This window comes from Lathamus discolor, unplaced genomic scaffold (assembly GCF_037157495.1).
Source record: "Lathamus discolor isolate bLatDis1 unplaced genomic scaffold, bLatDis1.hap1 Scaffold_51, whole genome shotgun sequence".
In the NCBI taxonomy this organism is placed as follows: Eukaryota; Metazoa; Chordata; class Aves; order Psittaciformes; family Psittacidae; genus Lathamus; species Lathamus discolor.
Genome location: NW_027069376.1, coordinates 336,217 through 358,759, shown reverse-complemented (window position 1 = coordinate 358,759; position 22,543 = coordinate 336,217). Strand labels below are relative to the sequence as shown.

The following is a 22,543-nucleotide window of genomic DNA, read 5'->3' as shown; positions in this document are numbered from 1 at the left end:
TGGGAACCCATGGCGACACCCATTGGGACACCCATTGGGACACCCAGGGGCACCCATTGGGACACCCATTGGGACCCATGGGGACCCTCACCGGCACCCATGGGGACACCCGGGGGCACCCATTGGGACCCATGGGGACACCCAGGGGCACCCATTGGGACACCCATTGGGACACCCAGGGGCACCCAGTGACACCCACTGGGACCCATGGGGACACCCAGGGCACCCACTGGGACACCCATTGGGACCCACTGGGACACCCATTGACACCCAGTACAACCCCATGGGGAAGGAAAGGTACAACAGCATTTGCCAGGGACACCCATTGCCCCCATTGCCCCCCATTAACCCCCATTGTCCCCTATCGCCCCCATTGCCCCCTATTGCCCCCCGTTGCCCCCATTACCCCCCATTGCCCCCATTGCCCCCATTGCCCCCCATTGCTCCCCACCGCCCCCATTGCCCCCCGCACCCGCAGTATCTCCAGCTTCACCCCCATGCTTCCTCCAGCGCGCCACCAACTTCCTCCTTCCCCCCCCCCCCCCCCCCCCCAGCAGGACGCCCATCCATTGGCCGGGCTCCCAGCATCGCCTCCAGCCATTGGTTAAGAGCATCCTGACGGGCGGGAGCGGCGGCCAATGAGCGGGCGGAAGTGAAACCCCTCCTGAGCGGGCGGAAGTGAAGCCCCTGAGCGGGCGGAAGTGGGGGCATGGCGGCGGCGGGGAGGACATGGCGGCGGCGATGGCGATGGAGGAACCGGAGCCGGAACCGGAACAAGGAGCGGGGCCGGGAATGGAGCCGGGGCCGGGAATGGAGCCGGAGCCGGGAATGGAGCCGGAGCCGGGAATGGAGCCGGAGCCGGAGCAGGAGCCGGAGCCCGAGCCCCGGCCCGAAGCGGGGCTGGAGGCGCAGCCGGAGCGGCCCGAGCTGAGCTTCGTGAGTGCCGCCGTGATGGGCCCGATCCTGCCCCCCCCTTGGCCCCCATAAAGCGCCGTTGTCCCTGCCCCGTGCCACCCCCCCCCCCCCCCGTTATCCCCATCCCTGTCCCCATTCCCCCCTCCCCGCCGGTGTCCCGGTGCTATCCCTGCCCCTTCCCAGCGCTGTCCCCGCGGGTCCGGGCCATTATCCCGGTGCTGTCCCAGTGCTATCCCAGCCCTGTCCCAGCTCTGTCCCTGCCCTGGGCCTGCCTTATCTGTGTGCTATCCCATGGCTATCCCATCCCTATCCCGTCCCTATCCCATCCCTATCCCATGGCTATCCCATCCCTATCCCGTCCCTATCCCATCCCTATCCCATGGCTATCCCATCCCTATCCCGTCCCTATCCCATCCCTATCCCATGGCTATCCCATCCCTATCCCATGGCTATCCCATTCCTATCCCGTCCCTATCCCATCCCTATCCCATGGCTATCCCATCCCTATCCCATGGCTATCCCATCCCTATCCCGTCCCTATCCCATCCCTATCCCATGGCTATCCCATCCCTATCCCATGGCTATCCCATGGCTATCCCATCCCTATCCCATGGCTATCCCATCCCTATCCCATGGCTATCCCATCGCTATCCCATGGCTATCCCATCCCTATCCCATGGCTATCCCATGGCTATCCCATGGCTATCCCATGGCTATCCCATCCCTATCCCATGGCTATCCCATCCCTATCCCATGGCTATCCCATGGCTATCCCATGGCTATCCCATGGCTATCCCATGGCTATCCCATCCCTATCCCATGGCTATCCCATCCCTATCCATGGCTATCCCATCCCTATCCCATGGCTATCCCATGGCTATCCCATCCCTATCCCATGGCTATCCCATGGCTATCCCATGGCTATCCTATGGCTATCCCATCCCTATCCCATCCCTATCCCGCCGCTATCCCATCCCTATCCCGTCCCTATCCCATGGCTATCCCATGGCTATCCCATGGCTATCCCATCCCTATCCCATCCCTATCCCGCCGCTATCCCATCCCTATCCCGTCCCTATCCCATGGCTATCCCATGGCTATCCCATGGCTATCCCATGGCTATCCCATCCCTATCCCATCCCTATCCCGCCGCTATCCCATCCCTATCCCGTCCCTATCCCATGGCTATCCCATGGCTATCCCATCCCTATCCCATGGCTATCCCATCCCTATCCCGCCGCTATCCCATCCCTATCCCATGGCTATCCCATCCCTATCCCATCCCTATCCCTATCCCATCCCTATCCCGCCGCTATCCCATCCCTATCCCGTCCCTATCCCATGGCTATCCCATCCCTATCCCTATCCCATCCCTATCCCATGGCTATCCCATCGCTATCCCATCCCTATCCCATGGCTATCCCATCCCTATCCCTATCCCATCCCTATCCCACCGCTATCCCATCCCTATCCCGTCCCTATCCCATGGCTATCCCATGGCTATCCCATGGCTATCCCGCTGCTATCCCATGGCCATCCCATCCCTATCCCATCCCTATCCCGCCGCTCTCCCGGCAGGAAGAGGAGGACGTGCAGCACGAGGAGGAGCTGCTCCGGAGCCCATTCTCGGTTCGCTGCTGGCTCCGCTATGCCCAGAGCCGCCTGAAGGGGCCGCGGCACCGCCTCAACCTCCTCTTTGAGCGCGGCCTCCGGCAGCTGCCGGGGAGGTGGGAACGGGGTACGGGGATGACGGGGGTACTGGGGTACATGGGCTACGGGGGTACAGAGGATACGGGGGTACATGGATATGGGGGTACATGGGATACAGGGAGAACGGGGTACGGGGAGAACGGGATACAGGGAGAATGGGGTACGGGGGGTACATGGGATACAGGGAGAACGGGGTACAGGGATGATGGGATACAGGGAGAACGGGATACGGGGAGAACGGGATACGGGGAGAACGGAGTATGGGGAGAGCGGGATACGGGGAGAATGGGATACAGGGGTACATGGGATACAGGGAGAATGGGATACGGGGAGAACGGGATACCGGGAGAACGGGATACAGGGAGAATGGGATATGGGGAGAATGGGATACGGGGAGAACGGGATACGGGGAGAACGGGATACGGGGAGAATGGGATACGGGGAGAATGGGATATGGGGAGAATGGGATACGGGGAGAAAGGGATACAGGGGAGAATGGGATACAGGGGTACATGGGATACAGGGAGAATGGGATACAGGGAGAACGGGATACAGGGAGAATGGGATACAGGGAGAACAGGATACAGGGAGAATGGGATACAGGGGGTACATGGGATACAGGGAGAATGGGATACAGGGGTACATGGGATACAGGGATGCATGGGATACAGGGAGAATGGGATACAGGCATAACAGGATACAGAGATACATGGGACACAGGGATAACAGGATACAGGGGTGCATGAGAGAGAGAGGTACATAGGATACAGGGGTAATGGGATACAGGGGTACGTGAGGTATGGGGTATGAGGTATGGGACATGGGGTGTGGGGTGTGGGGACATACAGGGAGCCTTAGAGACAGAGACAGGGACTATGACCCATGGGATGCTCCAGCTGCCTGGTCAGGTGGGATGTGGGGATGTCACTGGGTGTCTCTGGGTGTCATTGGGTGTCTCTGGCTGTCATTGGGTGTCACTGGGTGTCACTGGGTGTCATTGGGTGTCATTGGGTGTCATTGGGTGTCTCAGGGTGTCATTGGGTGTCACTGGGTCTCATTGGGTGTCATTGGGTGTCACTGGGTCTCATTGGGTGTCACTGGGTGTCATTGGGTGTCTCTGGGTGTCATTGGGTGTTACTGGGTGTCACTGGGTGTCACTGGGTGTCCATGCTGTTGCTCCCAGTTACAAGCTGTGGTACCAGTACCTGCGGCACCGCCGGCAGCAGGTCAAGGGGCGCTGCCCCACGGACCCGGCCTTTGAGGAGGCCAACGCCTGCCACGAGCGAGCCCTCGTCTTCATGCACAAGGTGATGGGGGGCACATGGGGGCAAGACCCCCCCAGCCCCAGAACTGCTCCCCTCAGCCCCAGAACTGCCCCCCCAGCCCCATCACTGCACCTCCCACCCCCAGAACTGCACCCACAGCCCCAGAACTGCCCCCCACAGCCCCACAACTGCTCCCCTCAACCCCATAACTGCCCCCCCAGTCCCATCACTGCCCCCCCCAGCCCCAGAACTGCCCCCCCAGCCAATAACTGTGCCCCCCAGTCCCATAACGGCCCCCCCCCAGCCCCATAACTGCCCCCCCAGCCCATAACTGCCCCCCAGCCCCATAACTGCCCCCCAGCCCCATAACTGCCCCCCCAGCCCCATAACTGCCCCCCAGCCCCATAACTGCCCCCCCAGCCCCATAACTGCACCCACCAGCCCCATAACTTCCCCCCCAGCCCCATAACTGTGCCCCCCCAGCCCCATAACTGACCCCCAGCCCCATAACCCCCCCCATGCCCACAGATGCCGCGCATCTGGCTGGATTACTGCCAGTTCCTGGTGGACCAGGGCCGGATCACGCGGACGCGCCGCACCTTCGACCGGGCGCTGCGGGCGCTGCCCATCACCCAGCACCACCGCATCTGGCCGCTCTACCTGCAGTTCGTGCGGCGGTACCCGCTGCCTGAGACTGCCGTGCGGGTGTACCGCCGCTTCCTGAAGGTACCTGTGTGTGTGTGCGGGTGTATGTGTGTGGGTGTACCGCCGCTTCCTGAAGGTACTGCAGTGCGGGTGTATGTGTGCGGGTGTACCGCCGCTTCCTGAAGGTACTGCAGTGTGGGGGTATGTGTGCGGGTGTATGTGTGCGGGTGTACCACCGCTTCCTGAAGGTACTGCAGTGCGGGTGTATGTGTGCGGGTGTATGTGTGCGGGTGTACCGCCGCTTCCTGAAGGTACTGCAGTGCGGGTGCATGTGTGCGGGTGTATGTGTGCGGGTGTACCGCCACTTCCTGAAGGTACTGCAGTGTGGGGGTATGTGTGCGGGTGTATGTGTGCGGGTGTACCACCGCTTCCTGAAGGTACTGCAGTGCGGGTGTATGTGTGCGGGTGTACCGCCGCTTCCTGAAGGTACCTGTGTGTGTGTGCGGGTGTATGTGTGCGGGTGTACCGCTGCTTCCTGAAGGTACCTGTGTGCGGGTGTATGTGTGCGGGTGTACCGCCGCTTCCTGAAGGTACCTGTGTGCGGGTGTATGTGTGCGGGTGTATGTGTGCGGGTGTACCGCCACTTCCTGAAGGTACTGCAGTGTGGGGGTATGTGTGCGGGTGTATGTGTGCGGGTGTACCACCGCTTCCTGAAGGTACTGCAGTGCGGGTGTATGTGTGCGGGTGTACCGCCGCTTCCTGAAGGTACCTGTGTGTGTGTGCGGGTGTATGTGTGCGGGTGTACCGCTGCTTCCTGAAGGTGCCTGTGTGCGGGTGTGTGTGTGCGGATGTACCACCGCTTCCTGAAGGTACCTGTGTGCGGGTGTATGTGTGCGGGTGTACTGCCGCTTCCTGAAGGTACCTGTGTGCGGGTGTATGTGTGCGGGTGTACCGCCGCTTCCTGAAGGTACCTGTGTGCGGGTGTATGTGTGCGGGTGTATGTGTGCGGGTGTACCGCCGCTTCCTGAAGGTACCTGTGTGCGCGGGTGTGTGTGCAGGTGTATGTGTGCGGGTGGACCACCGCTTCCTGAAGGTACTGCAGCGCGGGTGTATGTCTGTGCAGGGGTGCCTGTGTGTGGGTGTACTGCTGCTTCCTCAAGGTACCTGTGCATGTGCGTACGCAGTGCGAGCGTACTGCCGCTTCCTCAAGGTGCTGCAGTGCGGGTGTAACTATTTGTGGGTGTACCCAGTGTGGGTGTACTGCCACTTTCTCAAGGTATTGCAGTGAGGGTGCACCTGTGTGCGGGTGTGCGGGTGTACCGCTGCTTCCTCAAGGTACTGCAGTGTGGTGTACCTGCGTGCGGGTGTACCTGTGTGCGGGTGTGCTTGTGTGCGGGCGTGCGTGTGTGCGGGTGTACTGTTGCTTCCTCAAGGTACCTGTGTGTGGGTGTACTGCCCTGCTGGGTGTACCCAGTGCAGGTGTACGTGTGTGCGGATGTACCTGTGTGCAGGTGTACCCAGTGCAGGTGTACCACTGCTTTTTAAAGGTACTTGTGTGTGGCTGTATGTGTGTACGGGTGTACTGCAGCTTCCTCAAGGTACTGCAGTGCTGGGTGTACCTGTGTGCAGGTGTAGCTGTGTGTGGGCGTTCCCAGTGTGGTTGTACCACCGCTTTCTCAAGGTACTGCAGTGCAAACGTACCTAGTGTGGGTGTACCTGTGTGTGGGTTGTACCGCCGCTTCCTTAAGGTACTGTGGGCCGGGGGTACCTTTGTGCGGGGGTGCCCAGTGCGGGTGTACTTGTCAGGGGGTATGCAGTGTGGGTTTACCGCCGTTTCCTCAAGGTCCTGCACTGCTGGGTGTACCCAGTGCGGGTGTACCTAGTGCGGGTGTACCTTTGTGTGGGCGTACCTGTGGGCGGGTGTACTGCTGCTTGCTGAAGGTACTGCGGGGCAGGTGTACCTGCGTTCAGGTGTAGCCAGTGCACGTGTATCACTGCTTCCTTAAGGTGCTGTGGGGCGGGTGTAGCCAGTGTGGGTGTGCCCAGTGCAGGTGTACCTGTGTGCGGGTGTACCTAGCGTGTGTGTACCGCCACTCCTCAGTGTACCACAGTGTCACCCTGTGGCAGTGGCACACCCCAAAACGGCAGTCCAGGGTGGTGGTATGAGCAGTAGCATCAGCCTATGGCATGGTGCGCCCCATGGCGTCACCCTGTGGCAGTGGCACAATCAACAGTGTCACTCTATGGCAGCGTTACACCCCACAGTGTCAGTCCAGGCTGGCGGCATACCCCATAGTGTCGCCCCATGATGGTGATACAGGCCATACGGTCGCCCTAAGGTGGGGGTCGCACCCATTGGTGTCACCCTAAGGTGGGGGTTGCACCCCTTGGCATCACCCTAAGTGGGGGTGGCACCCCTTGGTGTCACCTTAAGGTGGGGGTTGCACCCCCTTGGCATCACCCTAAGTGGGGGTGGCACCCCTTGGTGTCACCTTAAGGTGGGGGTTGCACCCCTTGGCGTCACCCTAAGGTGGGGGTTGCACCCATTGGCGTCACCCTAAGGTGGGGATTGCACCCTTTGGCGTCACCCTAAGGTGGGGATTGCACCCCTTGGTGTCACCCTAAGGTGGGGGTCGCACCCCTTGGCGTCACCCTAAGTGGGGGTTGCACCCCTTGGCATCACCCTGAGGTGGGGGACGCACCCCTTGGCGTCACCCTAAGTGGGGGACGCACCCCTTGGCGTCACCCTGAGGTGGGGGACGCACCCCTTGGCGTCACCCTGAGGTGGGGGTCGCACCCCTTGGCGTCACCCTGAGGTGGGGATTGCACCCCTTGGTGTCACCCTAAGGTGGAGGGTTGCACCCCTTGGCCTCACCCCATGGCGCTGACGATGTTGTCCCCCCCCAGCTGAGCCCCGAGAGCGCAGAGGAGTTCGTGGGGTACCTCCGTGCCGCTGGGCGCCTGGATGAGGCCGCCACGCGCTTGGCCCAGCTCGTCAATGACGAGCGCTTCGTGTCCCGCCACGGGAAGTCCAACTACCAGGTGAGGCACCCAAGGGTGGGGGGCACCCAAGGGGGGTGGGGGCACCCAGGGTGGGGGGGGCACCCAGGGGTACTGGGGCCATGAGAGCTGGGATTGATGGGGGGACATTGGGAGCTGGGGGTGAGGGGGGCATTGGGACCTGTGATCTGTGTCCCTATGGGTGCTGTGTCTCTGTGGGTGCTGTATCCCTATGGGTGCTGTGTCCCCTATGGGTGCTGTATCCCTATGGGTGCTGTGTCCCTATGGGTGCTGTGTCCCTGTGGGTGCTGTGTCCCTGTGGGTGCTGTGTCCCTAGGGGTGCTGTATCCCTATGGGTGCTGTGTCCCTATGGGTGCTGTGTCGCTGTGGGTGCTGTGTCCCTATGGGTGCTGTGTCTCTGTGGGTGCTGTATCCCTATGGGTGCTGTGTCCCTATGGGTGCTGTGTCCCTATGGGTGCTGTGTCTCTGTGGGTGCTGTGTCCCTGTGGGTGCTGTGTCCCTGTGGGTGCTGTGTCCCTAGGGGTGCTGTATCCCTATGGGTGCTGTGTCCCTATGGGTGCTGTGTCGCTGTGGGTGCTGTGTCCCTATGGGTGCTGTGTCTCTGTGGGTGCTGTATCCCTATGGGTGCTGTGTCCCTATGGGTGCTGTGTCCCTGTGGTGCTGTATCCCTATGGGTGCTGTGTCCCTATGGGTGCTGTATCCCTGTGGGTGCTGTGTCCCTATGGGTGCTGTGTCCCTGTGGGTGCTGTATCCCTATGGGTGCTGTGTCCCTATGGGTGCTGTGTCCCTGTGGGTGCTGTATCCCTATGGGTGCTGTGTCCCTATGGGTGCTGTATCGCTATGGGTGCTCTGTCGCTGTGGGTGCTGTGTCCCTATGGGTGCTGTGTCCCTGTGGGTGCTGTATCCCTATGGGTGCTGTGTCCCTATGGGTGCTGTATCCCTGTGGGTGCTCTGTCGCTGTGGGTGCTGTGTCCCTGTGGGTGCTGTATCCCTATGGGTGCTGTGTCCCTATGGGTGCTGTATCCCTATGGATGCTGTGTCCCTGTGGGTGCTGTGTCCCTATGGGTGCTGTGTCCCTATGGGTGCTGTATCCCTGTGGGTGCTGTGTCCCTGTGGGTGCTGTGTCCCTATGGGTGCTGTGTCCCTGTGGGTGCTCTGTTGCTGTGGGTGCTGTGTCCCTATGGGTGCTGTGTCCCTGTGGGTGCTGTATCCCTATGGGTGCTGTGTCCCTATGGGTGCTGTATCCCTGTGGGTGCTCTGTCGCTGTGGGTGCTGTGTCCCTGTGGGTGCTGTATCCCTATGGGTGCTGTGTCCCTATGGGTGCTGTATCCCTATGGATGCTGTGTCCCTGTGGGTGCTGTGTCCCTATGGGTGCTGTGTCCCTATGGGTGCTGTATCCCTGTGGGTGCTGTGTCCCTATGGGTGCTGTATCCCTGTGGGTGCTGTGTCCCTGTGGGTGCTGTGTCCCTATGGGTGCTGTGTCCCTGTGGGTGCTCTGTTGCTGTGGGTGCTGTGTCCCTATGGGTGCTGTGTCCCTGTGGGTGCTGTATCCCTATGGGTGCTGTGTCCCTATGGGTGCTGTATCGCTATGGGTGCTCTGTCGCTGTGGGTGCTGTGTCCCTATGGGTGCTGTGTCCCTGTGGGTGCTGTATCCCTATGGGTGCTGTGTCCCTATGGGTGCTGTGTCCCTATGGGTGCTGTATCCCTATGGGTGCTGTGTCCCTATGGGTGCTGTGTCCCTATGGGTGCTGTATCCCTATGGGTGCTGTGTCCCTATGGGTGCTGTGTCCCTATGGGTGCTGTATCCCTATGGGTGCTGTGTTGCTGTGGGTGCTGACCCCGCTGTCCCAGCTCTGGCAGGAGCTCTGCGCGCTGCTGTCCCAGCACCGGAGCGCATCCGCTCCCTGGACGCGGGCGCCATCATCCGGGGGGGGCTCACGCGCTTCACGGACCAGCGGGGCCGCCTCTGGGGCGCCCTGGCCGAGAGCTGCATCCGCAGCGGCCACTTCGAGAAGGTGACAGCGCCGGGGGGCTCCTGTGGGCACCCGTGGGCTCCTGTGGGCTCTTGTGGGTTCCTATGGGGCACCTATGGCCACCCATGACCATTAAGATCCCCAGCACCGTACTCCTCTGCCCTTGTGTCACCCCAGGGCCACCACCACTGGGGTCCCCTGTCCATAGACCCCCCCCATGGCCATCCCCATCCCATCCCCTTATCCCCAGCCCATCCCCTTATCCCCAGCCCCCCATGACCACAATTCCCTTGTCCCCATCCCCTCCATGGCCCCCCCCCATCCCCTCCATGCCCCCCCCCATCCCATCCCTTGTCCCATCCTCCCCGCCCCACTGACCCCCCTTGCCCGTGCCCCCCAGGCCCGGGACGTGTACGAGGAGGCCGTGCAGACCGTGATGACCGTCAGGGACTTCACGCAGGTCTTTGACAGCTACGCCCACTTCGAGGAGAGCCTCATCGCCGCCCGCCTCGAGAGCGCGGCGCAGGCCCCGCTCGGGCCCGACCCTGACGGTGAGGGGGGGTCCTGGGCCCCGCCGTGGGGCTCGGGCAGGGGGATGGAGCCCCCCCCCTCCGCCATGGGCCCTGCTGGGGGGCCGTGTCCTGCTGTCCCCGTGTATCCCATCCTTCGGACTGTGGCCTCCACCCCGTTCCTGTATCTCTTTCCCGTTCCTGTATCCCGCATGTTGTGTCATGTTCCCGTACCCCGCATCCCACACCTCGTATCTCGTGCCTTATATGTCATATTGCATACCCTATGTCTCATGCCCCTTCCCCATATCCTGTACCCCATGTCCCATGCCCCTTACCCCTTACCACATATCCCATTACCCTCATCTTATACCCCATATTCTATATTTCTTATCCTATACTCCATATCCCATACCTATTATCCTTTATCCCATACCCCTTGTCCCATACCCCATATCCTATACCTCATATCCCATACCTCTTATCCCTTGTCCCATACCTGTTGTTCCATACCCATGCCCCATATCCCATACCCGTGTATCCCATTCCCCATACCCCTGTATCCCGTCCCCCATTCCCTGTATCCCATTCCCTGTATCCCATTCCCCATTCCCTCTATCCCATCCCCCATTCCCTCTATCCCATTCCCTGTATTGCATCCCCCATTCCCCGGATCCCATCCCCGTTCCCCCTCTCCCGCAGAGGAGGTGGAGCTGGAGCTGCGCCTGGCGCGCTTCGAGCGCCTCATGGCCCGGCGGCCGCTGCTGCTCAACAGCGTCCTCCTGCGGCAGAACCCGCACAACGTCCACGAGTGGCACAAGCGCGTCCAGCTGCAGGGCGGGCAGCCCGAGCGGGTGCGGGGCGGGGGGGATTGGGGATACAGGGGGGAGAGGGGATGCGGGGGGGAGAGGGGATGGGGGGGATAGGGGACATGGGGGGGAGAGGGGATACAGGGGGGGAGAGGGGATACAGGGGGGAGAGGGATACAGGGGGGGAGAGGGGATACAGGGGGGAGAGGGGATACAGGGGGGGAGAGGGGATACAGGGGGGAGAGGGGACATGGGGGGAGAGGGGACATGGGGGGAGAGGGGACATGGGGGGGGATAGGGGACATGGGGGGGGATAGGGGACATGGGGGGGAGAGGGACATGGGGGGGATAGGGGATACAGGGGGGGAGAGGGGATACAGGGGGGAGAGGGGATACAGGGGGGGATAGGGGATACGGGGGGGAGAGGGGACACGGGGGGAGAGGGGACACGGGGGGGAGAGGGGATACAGGGGGGGATAGGGGATACAGGGGGGGATAGGGGATACGGGGGGGAGAGGGGACACGGGGGGAGAGGGGATACAGGGGGGGATAGGGGATACGGGGGGGAGAGGGGACACGGGGGGGAGAGGGGATACAGGGGGGAGAGGGGACACGGGGGGGAGAGGGGATACAGGGGGGAGAGGGGACACGGGGGGGATAGGGGACACGGGGGGGATAGGGGACATGGGGGGGGATAGGGGATGGGGGGGGATAGGGGACATGGGGGGAGAGGGGATACAGGGGGATAGGGGACATGGGGGGGAGAGGGGATACAGGGGGGATAGGGGACACGGGGGGGGATAGGGGACATGGGGGGGAGAGGGGATACAGGGGGGATAGGGGACACGGGGGGGATAGGGGACATGGGGGGGAGAGGGGACATGGGGGGGAGAGGGGACATGGGGGGGAGAGGGGATGCGGGGGGGGGATAGGGGACATGGGGGGGGATAGGGGACACGGGGCGGGATAGGGGATGAGGGGGATAGGGGACACGGGGGGATAGGGGATGGGGGGGATAGGGGACATGGCGGGGATAGGGGACAGGGGGGATAGGGGACATGGGGGGGATAGGGGATGGGGGGGAGAGGGGACATGGGGGGGATAGGGGATACAGGGGGGATAGGGGACATGGGGGGAGAGGGGATACAGGGGGGATAGGGGACATGGGGGGGATAGGGGATACGGGGGGGATAGGGACATGGGGGGGAGAGGGGATACGGGGGGGATAGGGGACACGGGGGGGATAGGGGATACGGGGGGGAGAGGGGACATGGGGGGGAGAGGGGATGCGGGGGGGGATAGGGGACATGGGGGGGAGAGGGGATACAGGGGGGATAGGGGACACGGGGGGGGGATAGGGGACATGGGGGGGAGAGGGGATACAGGGGGGATAGGGGACACGGGGGGGGATAGGGGACATGGGGGGGAGAGGGGACATGGGGGGGAGAGGGGACATGGGGGGAGAGGGGATGCGGGGGGGGGATAGGGGACATGGGGGGGATAGGGGACACGGGGCGGGATAGGGATGAGGGGGATAGGGGACACGGGGGGGATAGGGGATGGGGGGATAGGGGACATGGCGGGGATAGGGACAGGGGGGATAGGGGACATGGGGGGGATAGGGGATGGGGGGGAGAGGGGACATGGGGGGGATAGGGGATACAGGGGGGATAGGGGACATGGGGGGGAGAGGGGATACAGGGGGGATAGGGGACATGGGGGGGATAGGGGATACGGGGGGGATAGGGGACATGGGGGGGAGAGGGGATACGGGGGGGATAGGGGACACGGGGGGGATAGGGGATACGGGGGGGAGAGGGGACATGGGGGGGAGAGGGGATGCGGGGGGGGGATAGGGGACATGGGGGGGAGAGGGGACACGGGGCGGGATAGGGGATGGGGGGGATAGGGGACACGGGGGGGATAGGGGATGGGGGGGATAGGGGATACAGGGGGGATAGGGGACATGGCGGGGATAGGGGACAGGGGGGATAGGGGACATGGGGGGGATAGGGGACATGGGGGGGAGAGGGGATACAGGGGGGAGAGGGGACATGGGGGGGGATAGGGGATGGGGGGGATAGGGGATACAGGGGGGAGAGGGGACATGGGGGGGGATAGGGGATGGGGGGGATAGGGGATACAGGGGGGAGAGGGGACACGGGGGGGGATAGGGGATGGGGGGGATAGGGGATGCAGGGGGGGATAGGGGATGGGGGGGGATAGGGGATGCAGGGGGGGATAGGGGATGGGGGGGGGATAGGGGATGCAGGGGGGGGATAGGGGATGGGGGGGATAGGGGATGCAGGGGGGATAGGGGACATGGGGGGGGATAGGGGACATGGGGGGGGTTGGGGACACTTGGGGACATGGTGGGGGGATAGGGGATAGGGGACGGGGGGGGATAGGGGACAGCTGGGGACACTGGGGTGGGTATAGGGTTGTTGGGGTGGGCACAGGGGACACTGGGGTCATGGGGCTGTCGGGGGCCCCGGGCTGTGCGGGGCCCGCGGGTGACGGGGCCGTCCCTGCTGGCCCAGATCATCCACACGTACACGGAGGCCGTGCGCACCGTGGACCCCTTCAAGGCCACCGGGCGCCCGCACGGGCTCTGGGTCGCCTTCGCCCGCTTCTATGAGGACAACGGGCAGCTGGATGACGTGAGTGCCCCCAGTGCCCCCCTGTGGGACCCCAGCACCCATCCATGGGGACCCCAGCACCTATCCATGGGGACCCCAGCACCCATCCATGGGGACAGCAGCACCCATCCATGGGGACCCCAGCACCCATCCATGGGGACCCCAGCACCCATCCGTGGGTACAGCAGCACCCATCCGTGGGGACACCAGCACCCATCCCATAGGGACCCCAACACCCATCCATGGGGACACCAGCACCCATCCCATAGGGGCCCCAGCACCCATCCATGGGGACAGCAGCACCCATCCATGGGGACCCCAGCACCCATCCGTGGGGACAGCAGCACCCATCCGTGGGGACACCAGCACCCGTCCGTGGGGACACCAACACCCATCCCATAGGGACCCCAACACCCATCATGGGGACACCCGCACCCATCCCATAGGGACCCCAACACCCATCCATGGGGACACCAGCACCCATCCCATAGGGGCCCCAACACCCATCCATGGGGACACCAGCACCCATCCCAAGGGGACCCCAACACCATCCCATGGGGATGCCACCACCAACTGGTACCCAAAGCCAGCTATCCCCTCCCTGTCCCCCAAACCTTCATTGTCCTTCCCCATGTCCCCGTCCCCGTGTCCCCATCCCCATGTCCCCGTCCCCATGTCCCCGTCCCCACGTCCTCATCCCCGGCCCCCCGCAGGCGCGCACGATCCTGTCCAAGGCCACCCAGGTGCGGTTCCGCCACGTCGAGGACTTGGCCGCTGTTTGGTGCGAGTTCGGGGAGATGGAGCTGAGGCACCACAACTACGAGCAGGCGCTGAGCATCCTGCGGGTGAGAGCACCCATAGAGCCCTATAGAGCCCTATAGCACCCATAGAGCCCTATAGCACCCATAGCGCCCATAGCACAACTACGAGCAGGCGCTGAGCATCCTGCGGGTGAGAGCACCCAGGGGTGCTCCACAGCACCCATAGAGCCCTATAGAGCGCTATAGAGCCCTATAGCACCCATAGTGCCCGTAGCACAACTACGAGTAGGCGCTGAGCATCCTGCGGGTGAGAGCACCCAGGGGTGCCCCAGAGCACCCACAGTGCCCTATAGAGCCCTATAGAGCACTCTAGCACCCATAGCGCTCATAGCATAACTATGAGCAGATGCTGAGCATCTTGCGGGTGAGAGCACCCATGGGTGCCCCAGAGCAACCATGGAGCCCTATAGAGCCCTACAGAGCACTATAGCACCCATAGCACAGCTACAAGCTGGTGCTGAGCATCCTGCAGTTGAGAGCACCCATGGGTGACCCACAGCACCCCATAGAGCCCTATAGAGCCCTGTAGCACCCATGGTGCCCATAGCATCCCATAGCACAACTACGAGCATGCGCTGAGCATCCTGTGAGCGAGAGCACCCATGAGTGCCGCACAGCACCCTATAGAGCCCATAGCAACACAGAGCACCCCATAGCACCCTATAGAGCCCATAGCACCCGATAGCACAACTACAAGCAGGCACTGGGCATCCTGAGGGTGAACAGCACCCATGGGTGCCCCAGAGCACCCCATAGACCACATAGAGCTCTATAGAACCATAGTGCCCGTAGCATCCCACAGCACAACTAAGAGCAGGCACGCAGCATCCTGCAGGTGAGCAGCACCCATGGGTGCCCCATAGCATCCCATAGCACCCACAGCACCCCATAGCACCCACAGCACCCCCAGGGCTGACGGGAGCACACAGCAGCTCCTATTCAGGCAGTGCTGGGGCTACAACTGCTCCCTGATGGGTGCTGGGAGGGGGCAGGGGAGGTGGGGGGTGCAGGCACCCTGGTGCACCCCCCCATGACCCGGGTGCCCCCCTTTGCCCCCCCCCAGCGCGCCACTGCACTCCCGGCCCGGCGCGCCGAGTACTTCGACAGCTCCGAGCCCGTCCAGAACCGGCTCTACAAGAGCCTGCGCCTCTGGTCCATGCTGGCCGACCTGGAGGAGAGCCTGGGCACCTTCCAGGTGGGTCCTGCCCCATAGCATCCACCCCATAGCATCCACCCCATAGCATCCACCCCATAGCACCCCCTAGCTCCCCACTGTGCTCTGGTCCATGCTGGCTGACCTGGAGGAGAGCCTGGGCACCTTCCAGGTGGCTCCTGCCCCATAGCGCCGCATAGCACCTGCCCCATAGCATCCACCGCATAGCATCCACCCCATAGCATCCACCCCATAGCACCCCGTAGCACCCCACTGTGCTCTGGTCCATGCTGTCTGACCTGGAGAAGAGCCTGGGCACCTTCCAGGTGGGTCCTGCCCCATAGTGCACAATAGCACCTGCCCCATAGCATCCACCCCATAGCACCCCATAGCATCCACCCCATAGCACCCCGTAGCACCCCACTGTGTTCTGGTTCATGCTGGCTCTCCTGGAGGAGAGCCTGGGCACCTTCCAGGTGGGTTACACCGCATAGCACCTGCCCCATAGCATCCACCCCGTAGCATCCACCCCATAGCATCCACCCCATAGCACCCCACTGTGCTCTGGTCCATGCTGGCCAAGCTGGAGGAGAGCCCGGGCACCTTCCAGGTGGGTCCCATATCCATGACCCTGTATCCCCAGTCTCATACCCCACATCCCCATGGCCTGCATCCCATATCCCCTGTCCCTGTTCCCGTATCTCAGTCCACCAAGGCTGTGTACGAGGTGCTGGGTGGTGCTGGGTGATGATGGGTGCTGGATGATGGGTGCTGGGGGGGTTGATGATGGGTGCTGGATGCTGGGTGGGTCCTGATGGGTGCTGGGTGCTGATGGGTGCTGGGTGGGTCCTGATGGGTGCTGGGTGCTGATGGGTGCTGGGTGGATTGATGATGGGTGCTGGGGGGTGCTGGGTGATGATGGGTGCTGGGTGGGTGCTGATGGGTGCTGGGTTGGTGCTGATGGGTGCTGGGTGCTGATAGGTGCTGGGTTGATTGATGATGGGTGCTGGGTGCTGGGTTGGTGCTGATGGGTGCTGGGTGCTGCTGGGTGATGATAGGTGCTGGGTGATGATGGGTGCTGGGTGATGATGAGTGCTGGGTGCTGGGTGGGTGCTGGGTGCTGGGTGGGTGCTGAGCCTGTGCCTGTCGCAGTCGACCAAGGCCGTGTACGAGCGCATCCTGGACCTGCGCATCGCCACCCCCCAGATCATCATCAACTACGGGCTCTTCCTGGAGGAGCGCGGCTACTTCGAGGAGAGCTTCAAGGTGGGGACGGGGGGGACGGCAGCGGGGACACCGGGGACAGCGGGGACACCGGTGACAATGGTGACAGCGGGGACACTGGTGACAGGGGTGACACTGGTGACAGTGGTGACAATAGTGTCACTGGTGTCATTGGTGACAGTGGTGTCACAGGTGTACAGGCAGAGGGTGGCCTTGTTCTGGTGGTGTCACTGGTGTCATTGTGTCAGTGTCACTGTGTCCCTGGTGTCACTGTCCCTCTGTCCCTGTGTTCTCGGTCTATGAGCTGGGGGTGTCCCTGTTCCGGTGGCCTCCCTGGTGTCTGTGTCCCTGGTGTCACTGTCCCGGTGTCACTGTTGTTGGTGTTCCTGGTGTTACTGGTTTCATTGTCACTGGTGTCACTCTCCCGGTGTCACTGTTGTTGGTGTTCCTGGTGTTACTGGTTTCATTGTCCCTGGTGTCACTGTCCCTGTGTCCCTGGTGTTGGTGTTCCTGGTGTTACTGGTTTCATTGTCACTGGTGTCACTGTCACTTTGTCACTGTCTATGTCCCTGTGTTCCAGCCCTATGAGCAGGGGGTGTCACTGTTCTGGTGGCCTCCCTGTGTCACTGTCCCGGTGTCCCTGGTGTCACTGTCACTATTCCTGTGTCCCTGTGTCCCTGATGTCACTGTCCCGGTGTCCCTGGTGTCACTCTCCCGGTATCCCTGATGTCACTGTCCCTGTGTCCCTGGTGTCACTATCCCTGTGTCCCTGTGTCCCTGATGTCACTGTCCCGGTGTCCCTGGTGTCACTCTCCCGGTGTCCCTGATGTCACTGTCCCTGTGTCCCTGGTGTCACTATCCCTGTGTCCCTGTGTCCCTGATGTCACTGTCCCGGTGTCCCTGGTGTCATTGTCCCTGTATCACTGGTGTCCCTGTGTCCCTGCCATTGGTGTCCCTGTGTCCCTGCCATTGGTATCCCTGTGTCCCTGTCACTGGTGTCCCTGTATCCCTGCTATTGGTGTCCCTGTATCCCTGTCACTGGTATCCCTGTGTCCCTGCCATTGGTATCCCTGTGTCCCTGTCACTGGTGTCCCTGTGTCCCTGTCACTGGTATCCCTGTGTCCCTGTCACTGGTGTCCCTGTGTCCCTGTCATTGGTGTCCCTGTGTCCCTGTCACTGGTGTCCCTGTGTCCCTGCCATTGGTGTCCCTGTATCCCTGTCACTGGTATCCCTGTGTCCCTGCCATTGGTATCCCTGTGTCCCTGTCACTGGTGTCCCTGTGTCCCTGCCATTGGTGTCCCTGTATCCCTGTCACTGGTGTCCCTGCATCCCTGTCACTGGTGTCCCTGTGTCCCTGTCACTGGTGTCCCGGTGTCCCTGTCACTGGTGTCCCTGTGCCCTGCCATTGGCGTCCCTGCGTCACCGCCGGTGTCCCTGTGTCCCGTAGGCCTACGAGCGGGGGGTGTCTCTGTTCCGGTGGCCGGCGGTGGGGGACATCTGGCTCACCTACCTCACCAAGTTCGTGTCCCGCTACGGGGGCCGCAAGCTGGAGCGGGCGCGGGACCTCTTCGAGCAGGCGCTGGATGGGTGCCCCCCCCGGCACGCCAAGAGTGGGTGCAGAGGGGGAGGGGGGGGGGGGGGGGGGGGGCAGGGCCTGAGTGCCCCTCTGGGTGCATGGTGGGCCCCCGTCATGTGTCTCTGTCCCTTGGGGCATGGTGGGTGCTGTGGGTGTCATTGGGTACCAATGGGTGCTGTGGGTGCCATTGGGTGATAATGGGCGCTGTGGTGTCATTGGGTACCAGTGGGTGCTGTGGGTGCCATTGGGTGATAATGGGCGCTGTGGGTGCTAATGGGTGCTGTGGGTGTGATTGGGTGCTAATGGGTGCTGTGGGTGCCAGTGTGTGCCTATGGGTGGTAATGGGTGTTGGTGGGTGCTGTGGGTGCCGTTGTGTGACAATGGGTGCTGTGGGTGCCATTGGGTGCTGTGGGTGCCATTGGATACCCATGGGTGCTAATGGGTGCTGTGGGTGCCAATGAGTGCTGTGGGTGCCATTGGGTACCAGTGGGTGTTGTGGGTGCCATTGGATACCGATGGGTGCCCATGGGTGCTGACCGGTTCTGTGGGTGTCTATGGGTGTCTATGGGTGCTGACCGGTTCTGTGGGTGTCTATGGGTGCCCATGGGTGCTGACCAGTTCTATGGGTGCCCATGGTTGCTGACCAGTTCTATGGGTGTCTATGGGTGCCCATGGGTGCTGACCGATTCTGTGGGTGTCTATGGGTGCCCATGGGTGCTGACCGGTTCTATGGGTGCCCATGGGTGCTGACCGGTTCTATGGGTGTCTATGGGTGCCCATGGGTGCTGACCGGTTCTATGGGTGTCTGTGGGTGCCCATGGGTGCTGACCGGTTCTATGGGTGTCTATGGGTGCCCATGGGTGCTGACCGGTTCTAAGGGTGCCGATGGGTGCTGACCAGTTCTATGGGTGCCCATGGGTGCTGACCGGTTCTATGGGTGCCGATGGGTGCTGACTGGTTCTATGGGTGTCTATGGGTGCCCATGGGTGCAATGGGTGCTGACGGCTCTCCGGGTGCCCGCAGCCATCTACCTCCTGTACGCGAAGCTGGAGGAGGACTTCGGCCTTGCCCGCCACGCCATGGGGGTCTACGAGCGCGCCACGCGTGCGGTGCTGCCGGCGCAGCAGCCGGACATGTTCAACATCTACATCCGGCGCGCAGCCGAGCTCTACGGCGTCACCCACACCCGGCCCATCTACCAGAGAGCCATCGAGGTGGGGCAGGGGGGCAGCGGGGGCCAGGGGGGGCAGTGGAGCAATGGGAGGGGATGGGGGCGTTGGAGGGGATGGGGGCATTGGGGGGGATGGGGGCAGTGGGAGGGGATGGGGCAATGGGGGCATTGGAGGGGATGGGGCAACGGGAGGGGATGGGGGCATTGGAGGGGATGGGGGCAATGGGAGGGGATGGGGGCAGTGGGAGGGGATGGGGCAATGGGAGGGGATAGGGATATTGGAGGGGATAGGGCAATGGGGAGGGATGGGGGCATTGAGGGGGATGGGGCATTGGAGGGGGTGGGGGCATTGGGAGGGGATGGGGCAATGGGGGGGATGGGGGCATTGGAGGGGATGGGGACAGTGGGAGGGGATGGGGGCATTGGAGGGGATGGGGCAATGGGGGTATTGGAGGGGATGGGGTCATGGGGACACCATGGGGCTCATGCCCCTCTGTGTGCCGATGCCCTCATGGGTGCTGATGTGCCTGTGGCTGCCAATGCCCCTGTGGCTACTGATGCTCCCTATGGGTGCTGATGCCCCTGTGGGTGCTGATGCCCCCATGGCTGCCAATGCCCCTATGGGTGCTGATGCTCCCTATGGCTGCCGATGCCCCCATGGATGTTGAAGCCCCTATGGGTGCTGATGCCCCTATGGGTGCTGTGTGCAGGTGCTGGGGGATGATGCGGCACGGGAGCTGTGCCTGCGCTTTGCGGACATGGAGAGCCGGCTGGGGGAGGTGGATCGGGCCCGCGCCATCTACATCTACTGCTCGCAGCTCTGCGACCCCCGCGTGAGCACCCAATGGCACCCAATGGGGCCGTGTCCCTGCCGGTGCTGCCCCCCACTCTGTGTCCTCGTGGCCCCCATCACCGTATCCCACATCCCTGTGTGCCCCCGTGTCCCACAGCTCCGTGTGCTGTGTCTGTCCCATGTTTATCCCATGTTTATCCCATGTGCATCCTGTCTGTATCCCATGTCCATCCCGTGTCTATCCCACATATATCCCATGTCTATCCCACATATATCCCATGTCTATCCCACATATATCCCATGTCTATCCCATGTCTATCCCACATATATCCCATGCCCATCCCATTCTATCCCACATATATCCCATGCCCATCCCGTGTCCATCCCGTGCCCATCCCATGTCCATCCCGTGTCCCTCCGCAGATCACGGGCAGTTTCTGGCAGACGTGGAAGGAGTTTGAGCTGCGCCACGGGAACGAGGACACCATCCGGGAGATGCTGCGCATCAAGCGCAGCGTCCAGGCCACCTACAACACCCAGGTCAACTTCATGGCCTCCCAGATGCTCAAGGTCTACAGCAACGCCACCGGCACCGGTATGGGCACCCCTGGGTGCTGGGGGGGAGCTATGGGGGGCCTAGTTGGGCTATGGTGGGACTCCAGGTGCTGGGGAGGGAGCGTGGGGTGGCCGGGTGTGAGGAGCACCCATGGGGATGGAGAGCGGCTGACTGTGGGGATGGGGAGCACCCATGGGTGTCCATTGCCCGCATTGTCGCTATTGCCCCCGCTGTCCCCATTGCCCCATCACCCCCATCGCCCCCATTGCCACCATTACCCCATCACCCCATTGCCCCCATTACCCCATTACCCCCATCACCCCCATTGCCCCATCACCCCCATTGTCCCCATCACCCCCATTGCCCCATTGCCTCCATTGTCCCCATCACCCCATTGCCCCCCATTACCCCCATCACCCCCATTGCCCCATCACCCCCATTGTCCCCATCACCCCCATTGCCCCCCATTACCCCATCACCCCCATTGTCCCCATCACCCCCATTGCCCCCCATTACCCCATCACCCCCATTTCCCCCCATTGCCCCCATTACCCCATCACCCGCATCACCCCCATTACCTCCATTACCCCATTATCCCCATTGCCCTCATTACCCCATTTCCCCCCATTACCCCCTTACTCCATTACCCCCATCACCCCCATTGCCCCCCATTACCCCCATTGCCCCCATTACCCCATCACCCCCATTGCCCCATTACCCCCATTGCCTCCATTGTCCCCATCACCCCCATTGTCCCCATCACCCCCATTCCCCCCCATCACCCCCATTGCCCCCAGTGTCGGACCTGGCCCCGGGGCAGAGTGGCCTGGATGAGATGAAGCTCCTGGAGCAGCGCGCGGAGCTGATGGCGGCCGAGGCCCAGCGGGACAGCGCCGCCCCCACCCGCCAGAAACTGCTCTTTGTGAGGTGGGTGCTGACCCCCCCCATGGGTGACACCCCCAGGGGCTCCCCATCACCCCCCCCATGGGGGCACCCTGCTTTGGGGGTGCCCCACACCCATGGGTGCTGATGGGGTTGCAGGGGTGAGGCCCCGCGGGAGGCTCTGGCAGCGCTGTCCCAGGAGGGGAACCCGGATGAGATCGACCTCGGGGATGAGGAGGAGCCAGAGCCCGACGGTAACGGGATGTGGGGCGTGGATGTGGGGGGTGGGGGGTGGGATGTAGGGGGTGGGATGTGGGGTATGGGATATGGGATGTGGGGTATGGGATATGGGATGTGGGATATGGGGTATGGGATGTGGGATATGGGGTATGGGATGTGGGGTACGGAATATGGGGTATGGGATGTGGGATGTGGGACATGGGGTATGGGGTAGGGGATGGGGGGTATGGGATGTGGGATATGGGACATGGGGTATGGGATGTGGGATGTGGGATATGGGACATGGGGTATGGGATGTGGGGTGTGGGACATGGGACGTGGGATGTGGGGTATGGGATATGGGATCTCCTCCCCTGGTGTCTCTGACCCCCCTCTCCCCCCCCAGAGGTGCCTCTGGAGCAGAAGCAGGTCCCCAGCTCCGTCTTCGGGGGCCTCAAGGACAACTGAAAGGGGGGGGTCCCCCAATCCAGCCCCCCCAACCCCACCCCATGGATTCCCTTCCACTCACACACCTGGAACCCCCCCAATCCGGACCCCCCCCATCCAGGACCCCCAAACCCACCCCTCCAATAAACCCCCTTTTTACACACTTGGCTGCCCCCTTTGTGTTTGGCACCCATTGACACCCCCCAAGGTGCACC

At 62.7% G+C, this 22,543-nt stretch overlaps 2 protein-coding genes across 2 annotated transcripts; both read left to right on the top strand.

The window, feature by feature from the left end:
• The first annotated feature begins 558 nt into the window (after positions 1-558).
• Positions 559-22,491, top strand: XAB2 (XPA binding protein 2). Its single transcript, XM_065664638.1, is given in 20 exon segments — positions 559-936; positions 2,494-2,642; positions 3,809-3,932; positions 4,419-4,616; positions 7,443-7,577; positions 9,408-9,438; positions 9,441-9,571; positions 9,930-10,080; positions 10,741-10,892; positions 13,388-13,507; positions 14,200-14,331; positions 15,371-15,502; positions 16,613-16,726; positions 18,132-18,294; positions 19,284-19,474; positions 20,142-20,264; positions 20,648-20,819; positions 21,578-21,707; positions 21,822-21,916; positions 22,288-22,491. Coding segments are annotated over 20 exon segments (2,712 nt in total). The 5' UTR covers positions 559-729; the 3' UTR covers positions 22,350-22,491.
• LOC136006647 (uncharacterized) lies at positions 11,854-12,915 on the top strand. Its single transcript, XM_065664675.1, has 3 exons — positions 11,854-11,874; positions 12,095-12,197; positions 12,791-12,915. The coding sequence occupies exons 1-3, from the start codon at positions 11,854-11,856 to the stop codon at positions 12,913-12,915; spliced, it is 249 nt and encodes an 82-aa protein (XP_065520747.1).
• Positions 22,492-22,543: the final 52 nt, after the last annotated feature.